Source organism: Lycorma delicatula, chromosome 10 (genome assembly GCF_047948215.1).
Source record: "Lycorma delicatula isolate Av1 chromosome 10, ASM4794821v1, whole genome shotgun sequence".
Classification (NCBI taxonomy): Eukaryota; Metazoa; Arthropoda; class Insecta; order Hemiptera; family Fulgoridae; genus Lycorma; species Lycorma delicatula.
Window position 1 is genome coordinate 20,592,477 of NC_134464.1, and position 9,025 is coordinate 20,601,501.

Below are 9,025 nucleotides of genomic sequence, written 5' to 3' on the forward strand. Positions count from 1 at the left end.
GCTCATCAGTGTTTCTTTGAACAATACTTTTCATATAATACATTTGTTTTAAGTATGCACATGTTTGTGCATAGTGGATGAATTCTTTTTTGTGGCAAAGCTGATAAATGTTGTGTTCAAAAGGATCTATGCTCAGCATTTGATACATTTTAAAACAGTTTTCATTTAATGTAATCACAACGCTATGAAATTACTCATAAACTCCTAAAATCATAAGCAAAAAAACGATTGGTTGTTAAGTATCGTTTCTTTGGTAGACAATGATACACAATATATAGAATGCATTTATAAATTATTATTGGTGCAGTAAATTGTGGAAGAATACTACATTTTGAATTTCAAATACATAATAGGGCAACCTTAAAGGAATTAAAGCTAGACAAAACATTTTGTCACGAGTTAAAAAGCAAAAAGTGTATCTACATAAACAGAATGACTATCATAGATATTTTATTAATAACTATAAAAATTAAATCTGGATTAATGTTATTAAAGACAATAATACCTTATACATAGAGTGGTTTTATTTAATCTGTTTTTCCTATTTTTAACCGTTATAGTAACAGACTATTGTGTTATTCATTCATTTTGATTTTGTGTGGATGTTGACCTAGTATTGTATATTTTGTTGAATGGTGAAATGAAGAGAAAAAAAATTTGGAATAGTGTACTAAATAAAGTAGAAACTAGTGGGTAAATGAAAAGATCAACATGATTTTGAGTTAAGGAAATAAAGAATTAGAATTAATACAGGAGTAAGAATAGTAATTATGAATCTAGACAAAGATTATGTTGAAAAAAAGCAATGCAAGGAGAGAATAATTTTAGCCTGGATAGATTCAAAATCATTTATAACAATAGATTTGTGTGCAACCTCCAGCAGATGAAGAAACAAATGAACTAATCAAATGTAAAAGGAGATGACAATTTTACAGAAATGAGGGTCTGGAATTCCGGAGAAAATGAAAGAGAAGTTAGGTTTACAGAATTTTTCACTGAGTAATGAACATAGATTTTGATCACCCTTTTTAAACATCTTAAAAGACAAGATGCATGGGTGAGACCAGTAGAACAAGAAGATGTCAAGTTTGCCTTTAAGGCAGATATTTTAAAACCAACATATGGTTTGAAAATATACATATAAATATGTGTATTATACAGGAGTGTCATAGATTCTGATTGCATCTGGGATGAAGTGTAAACTTATATTTAAGATGCAAAATTAATAAGTAACAACAAATAAGTCTAGTTGGGGCACAGAAGACAAAGATGTGATAAGAACTTAAAAATCTGAACCTTTTTTTTATATCATTGTGATGGCTAGTACTGAAAGTCACCACCTAATTAAATTGAGATTAACTCTAACCTACATCAATCTTGTTATAAATGTATTTTTAAGGAGAACTAAGAATTCTTTCAGTGAAGGAAAAACATTTTTCAACTAAAAACTGCTTTGATTGATTTGAAGAAATAATTACGGATTGCAAAGAATGATACAATTAATCACTTTATAGAACAATGAACAATTTCTATACATGATAAACTAATCATATCAATTTGTCATCATCAGGCCTTTATATATTAGAAAAAAAGTATTTTTAAGCTTGTTCGGTATAAACAAATCAATTACAGGCCTAGAATTTCCAAAAAATGTATATATGGCAAAACAAGTTGAAAATTTAAGAGGAAATAATTAAAGCAGAAGAGAGTTTAGATAGAAAGATAACACTTTGTAGAAAACTGCATAAGTTGATGTATATATAGAAAAAAGTATAAAAAGCCAAAAACTGCAAGGAAAAGATGATATTTAGTAGAGAAGAATTTAATTATATATAAATTATAATATTTATATTATTCCATTAATTATTGGAAGGTGAAAAAAATCTGCATTCTATGTAATATTTACAAAAGAACAGTATTAATCATTGTTATATACACTCTACAGTTATAATTCTTTCTGATACTCAATAATGTTTTTTTTTCATTTTAATCATTATAACAACATTGAAATACTGTAATATAAAAGAAAACAATGGTTAATTTAAAAGATAAGACAGTAATAATTAAATATTACGATATTTATCTTAATTGTACATATGAAATACTACAGTTCATATTATCTTGCCTAAAAATCAGTTTAATCAGTTTTTTATAATAGATATAAGAGAAGAAAAATAAAAGTTTACAAGTTCATTCATTTAAACTCTGCTGGAATTCTGTTGAATATTTTTAGGGCTAAGTCACATTGAGATTTTGCATCTAACTGTAACTACTATAAAAAAAGGATGGCGTATGGTTTTTTTTTGTTTGTTGTATGTGCTCACATTTTTTTTACCTGCTGTTGAAGCTGAGTGGACCGATGGTGATGCGCCGGGTGCAGCTGCCCAGCGCATTTGATTAACACTCAAAGGCTTTCATCAAATCTATAAAAAGCTACTAACACAATTTCCCTAAGTAATGTTTCCATTACAAGTAAAAGGATGCAGCTTCAGTTCTTACAAAAGAGCCTTCAAAAAATACAAATTAAATTCATTTGCTATTTGTCATTAATTATGTCTCCTGTGCAGGTGAAATTATTTTATATGGTTTACTGTTACTTTGAAAATTTGGTTATACTATTATTAAAATTTGCAAATAAATTAAATACTTTTTTGTTTCTTTAAAGTCAGTATAATTTTCAATTAACTCTTTCCTTTTTATCTTTCTATACAAGCACATATGGATTCAAGATTTTATGCAAGTTTTTCTATCCTTTACAGAGTTTATTACTTTGTACCTATTGATTGCATATTTTAAAATACTGAATGTGTTATATGCAGTAGAAGGTTCAATTATTCTGTATTCCAATCAAGCCCTGGGTAGTAATTGATTAGCAATCTACATGAACTGCTTGTTATGAGTCATGTTTTATATCTGCTGAAAAATAATTACATCAAAAATAAGTCTCTGAACTTCTAATAAAAACTTTTAGTTTTTATTGTTAAAACATTAATAGTCTTACATAGTTTGTCATTTCATCAAATTTATGTTACAGTAGAAGGGCTACTTCAATCACAGATTCACCATTATTTTTCTTATCAATGTTTGTTCACCTCGAAGCAATAAATATTTGCATTGGTTATTTTTATAACTATTTATAAAAAAATTTTGATTAATTATCTTCCACAGAATCATATTAATTTAATTTTATTATATCATCAAGAAATACAACTTACTCTTTTCCATAGTATGTTTTGCCACTCTCAGTAGACTGCAAGAATATATCCCCTATAAGGCGCTGGCTGGGCTTGATTCCCAGTAAGGTTTGGCATTTTTCACTTCCTACAAAAATTCACCATCCATTATAACACTAATTGGGTTGAAGTGCCTATAGTAATGCTCAAGAATAAATAGGTAGCAAGGGAATACTGTATTATACCTTTTTGAATGTGGAAAACAACAGGATAATTCAGAAAATAAAGAATGTTGACTATTATAAATTAAAAAGAGTACTAGTTAAAAAATATATTCTTACAACAAAACTTCCTTTATTTTTCTACATGGTCATGGCCTAAATTTATCATATTAAAATCAGTAGTAAATCTACTCCTAAAATCTCAGAAAACTGCTGGTGGTTTTGTAGGCTACTAAGTGATATCTTTTCTGATTTCATAATCACTTCCAAAGGTGCTACTTAAAAATTCTATTTTAGTAAAGAAATGAAAGTCTGTTAGGACCTAAATATTAGGTCCTAATAGTATTAGGACTAGTATTTAGTATTAATCCAGAGTTCGAGGAGTAAACATCGGAAGCAATTAGTGTGTTGGTGTTTGATAAGTGGTGAAATGCGGAGTCTTATTTTTGTGGTAGTGATTGATGGTAATTGTATAATGAAATGGAACAGTATTTTTAGGGAAACTTAACTTAACCCATCGGGTTGGTCTAGTGGTGAACGCGTCTTCCCAAATCAGCTGATTTGGAAGTCGAGAGTTCCAGCGTTCAAGTCCTAGTAAAGCCAGTTATTTTTACACGGATTTGAATACTAGATCGTGGATACCGGTGTTCTTTGGTGGTTGGGTTTCAATTAACCACACATCTCAGGAATGGTCGAACTGAGAATGTACAAGACTACACTTCATTTACACTCGGAACATATCATCCTCATTCATCCTCTGAAGTATTACCTGAACAGTAGTTACCAGAGGCTAAAACAGGAAAAGAAAAGGGAAACTTAACTTTGCGTTCGATGTGAATACATATCAACAGAGGATCTATATGCAGTCTATTATTCAAAATTTATTATCGGTTTATTGTTCTTCATACATTGCTCTTTATGCCAACATCATGCCTAAATGTGGAGTTTGTAATAAAAATATAACCACTAAACATAGTAAAATAGCTTGCATTGACTGCAAGACATTATTTCATGCAAGCTGTAAAAATATGAGCAAAGATGACATTGAATTGCTGATATTCAATAATGAAATTTGGAGATGTGAACATTGCGCCTTAAGCAAAAGAAAAGATCTTCAACTAGAAATTGCTGTACAAAGAAACAACTTTACACTTGATGACGTGTTGTCCGCTATAAATGAATTAGAGAGCCCAGAAACGTATGATAAGTGATATGAATGAATTGTTAGACCTCCTACACAAAAAGATTGATGATAAATCAAAAATAATTGCTGACCAGACACTAAAATTAGAAGAGTATGTTCAAAAAATTGAGAATTTGACAGCTGAAAACCATAATCTCTATCAACAACTTAAACAGCTTGAGTTCAGACTTGAGGATGCGGAGCAATATAGTATGATAGAAAAGTATAAAAGTATGATAGAAATTCACGGTATTCCCAAAAAAGATGATGAAGATGTTGTAGAGACAATTAAAAAAGTGGGAGACGTAATTGGTTTCCAAATTACGGATGAGATGATCGATGCTTGTCACAGATTGCCAGGGAAAAATAATATGTCAGACAGAATCATTGTCAAGTTCGTCAGAAGGCGGGATAAGGAAAATTTCATGAAGAAACGAGATAAAAAATTTATCACTACATTAAACATGGGATTTACAACTGATACTCCAGTATACACAAATGAGTCGCTCTGTCTACCAAGGAGACAGCTATATGCGCTCGCTCGGCAGGCAAAAAAGTCTAAAGGTTACAAGTACATCTGGCTACGAGATGGGAAAATACTTATGCGGAAGAATGAAAAAGACAGAGTTGTGCAAATTAAGAATGAAGAGGACTTAAACAAATTACCGTAAGCACACTTATTTATGTTAAAATAAATTTTTATTTCTAATGATCTCTACCAATTTTAATAAATTAATGAACTGTGAATTTAAAATTCTGCACCAAAACATTAGTAGTCTGGGAAAGAACTTTGATGAATTATTAGTTAATTTATCTAAATTTAAAAACATGCCAGATTTAATTGTTTTATCGGAAATTTGGATAATGTCAAATGAAGAATCTTAATACGAAATAAAAAATTATGATATGATAGCTAATTGCAATGAAGGTTACAGATCAGGTGGAATAATTGTTTATATCAATTCTAAATTGAACTACCGAAGGGTTTCTTTATCTCTGTCTGCATCTGATGCAATTCTTATTGACCTAGTGCACGATGATATTAAATATACAATACTTGCGTTATATAGGTTACATAGTAAGGATAAGAGGCACTTCTTAAATGAATTTAGTGATGTGCTGTCTAAAATTAATTCTAATAATTGGTGACTAACTTAAACCTACTTTCTGAATCCCACTTAATAGATGAATATAAAACTATTTATAACTGCCATAGATTTGAATCATTAGTCAATGAACCCACACAACTTACAAGTGGAACATGGATTGATCACTTATTGTCAAGAAAAGAAAAGAAAAATAATTATGAAATAGTTTCAACTGCGAGTCATTTGCAGATAACAGATCATAGTCTTATAGGCGTCGGGATATCGCATATCTCTAATGTGACACATTCCAATATTATTAAAAATGAGAATAATATGAATGCTATTAAAATTGATTATAATAAATTAATTTCCCTTATTGCTAAAGTAGATTGGCGGGATGTTTATATACATAACGATGCGTCAGCAGCTTTTGACATTTTCATAAGAAAATTTACTGAAATTATAAATGAACCTAAAACTCAATTAGTCATACAGGGTAAGCAATTCATTATACAAAAAAACAATAGCGCACCCTAATAACGTACATTTAATTAAACATTATAAAACATATAGGAATAAACTTAAAATTAAGATTACATCGGCTAAACAAAAATACTAAGATAACATGTTTGACAGATGTAAAGGAAATTCTAAAAAGGAGTGGGAAGTAATTAATTCCTTAACCGGTCAAAAAAGAAAAGATAAAGTTATTGAACTAAATAATGGAAATAATAAAAATATCTCTGAACCATTTTAAGTAGCTAACATATTTAACGATTATTTCATAAATGTTGTAAGTCACTTACATGATACAAATAATGATCTGGCAAATATAAAATGTGAAGTGTCATCAATGTTCGTTGAGCCTGTCCTTAATGCTGAGATTGAAAATATTATCAAAAATCTCAAAAACAATAAATCCCCTGGTATCGATGGAATAAGCTCAAAAATTGTTAAATTAGTGGTAGATCATATATCACATATCTTATCCTTTCTTGTAAATGTAAGCCTCCAATCTGGGAAATTCCCGGACTCAATATAGACCAATATCTCTACTCTCTATCTTCTCTAAAATCTATGAGAAATGTATGAACAACAGATTAATATCGTACCTCAATAAAACTTCTTTTTTTAGTAAAAACCAATATGGATTCATGGCTGGGAGCAATACTGAAAAGGCGCTCTTAAATTTTACTACCCAAGTATTTCAGGGCATAAATGATAAGAAATGTGTGAGTGGTCTATTTTTATACATAACAAAAGCTTTTGATTGTGTAGACCACAATGTCCTACGCATTCTGTGGATGAGTGGCATTAGAGGTGTTTCATTTGATTGGTTTGAGAGCTATTTGATCAACAGGCGACAGTGCGTGAGAATAAAAGGGTGTTTAAGTAACTCTGCTGGGGTACAATATGGAGTCCCACAAGGATCCGTATTGGGAGCCATACTATTCATAATATATGTAAATAGTGTCTGTTCGGCGCCGCTTAAAGGTAATGTATATGCATTTGCAGATGATACTGCCTTGTGTTATGTTCGCAACACCTGGATAGAAGTGGCTATCCACTTCTATCACTTATAGAAGTAGAGTTGAAGAAACTTTGTATCAACTTCTGCTTAAAGGGGAAAATAAAACTGCCACTTACAATAAAATATAAATGTAAAAAATGTGTGATAAATAAATCAAACTGTTTAGAATGTAATGAGATCAAACAACATGATATTTGTAAATACTTGGGCATTGTGTTAGATAGTGGTCTAACCTGAAAGAATCATATTGCGCTATTAAAGCAAAAACGTTTAAGCTATCTTAGGATATTTTATTTTTTAAACAAACTATCCCCAAAAATAACCATGAGAAAACTTTATTTTGCTATTGTGCATAGTCGACTAGACTACGGCATCAGCTGTCGGGGAGGAACTTATGTTACAAATTTAGATTCCATAATCAAAATCCAAAAAAGATTTGTTAGAATGATAAGTAAAAAAAGAACTACAGATCATTCTTTGCAAATATTTAGGGAATTGTCTATATTACCGCTACGTTATTTATATGTTTATAAAGTAATGAAAATTTTCTTTATCAGAAGCGGTCATAGAGATAGTATGATAAGCGAGCACGAACTTAGAAGTAAAAGGAATGTATATGTCCCCAGAGCAAATAAAACTAGTTATATGAAGTTCTTTTCAGCTACTGCTCCTAGATTGTATAACATACTTCCTAATTATATAAAGACCAGTAGGAACCTAAACACTTTCTTAAAGCTACTAAGACGATGGCTAATTAATATTGATGACGCTGAAAGTATGTTCCATGTAATTACATGATTTACGATTACATATATAATTAATTATAATGCTTTATACTATTGGTCTTAACATAGTAATAGATTTTTTACATATATAACTTAACGAGTAGCACTGGCTGAAAGGTTTATTAGTAAACATAAATATTTGACGACGATTCATCTTCTCTATACTTAACTGCAGAAAAGATGAGTTTCCACCAGAGTAAATCATGAATTGAACCAAAACTAATCCTCCTATATAAGATAAAACTGTTTACTTTTTCCCCTTACTCTAACTAAAATGATTAATAGAAAAGGGATGGTGCTACAAAACGGGCAAGACCCTTGTAGACACCTAATCTTTCATCTTTTACAAATAATATAAATTAAGTTAAGTAACAAATATTAAATTGTATTATATAATAATTTTAAATTAAGCATGATTAAGTTAAGTAATATTATAATTAGTATTAGGATTACTCCATTAATTATTAATTCTGTAAAAGTGAAAGAAATAAAATACTTGCCAGACCTGGCTAATTGCAATTTTTTCTTATTTTCGAAATTACAACCAGTCATGAAAGAACACCATTTTGAGACTATTGATGACATTAAAGCAAATTCGTCACAGACCTTAAAGACAATCAAATGAAACTATCCAAGACTGCTTCACGAAATGGAAACGTCACTGAGAAAAGTGTGTGAACAGGGAACGGGAGTACTTTGAAGGGGACAAGGACCAATAATGTGTAAAATTAATAATAAAAATTAAAATAATAATAATAATAATAAAAATTAATAAATTTTTTTTTTAATTAGATTTACCCATGATGCTCTAATTGAAAAAAATTAAAATGGGTAGAACTTTAAACAGATGTTTTTTTTTTTTGTTTTGTTAATCTTTACAGAAGATTTACTCTGGCACTTTCTGATAGTAACAGGAAACAAATTTTAAGGATCAAGAATATAAACAAGTAAATTTTGGAATAACTTATATAGGAATCATCTTTTGGATAAAGATAATAAATAACTGTTATAGTAATTCTGATAACACAATACAATTAAAACGCC

General features: G+C 29.7%; 1 protein-coding gene across 1 annotated transcript; it reads left to right on the top strand.

Annotated features, from left to right (window-relative positions):
* The first annotated feature begins 4,606 nt into the window (after window positions 1-4,606).
* On the top strand, window positions 4,607-5,248 carry LOC142331673 (uncharacterized). The gene has a single exon (XM_075377704.1). The coding sequence runs from the start codon at window positions 4,607-4,609 to the stop codon at window positions 5,246-5,248; it is 642 nt and encodes a 213-aa protein (XP_075233819.1).
* Window positions 5,249-9,025: the final 3,777 nt, after the last annotated feature.

Bases quoted from the DNA above. Each gene is read 5' to 3' on its own strand.
- LOC142331673 (XM_075377704.1), top strand. From the start codon at position 4,607: ATGAATGAATTGTTAGACCTCCTACACAAAAAGATTGATGATAAATCA.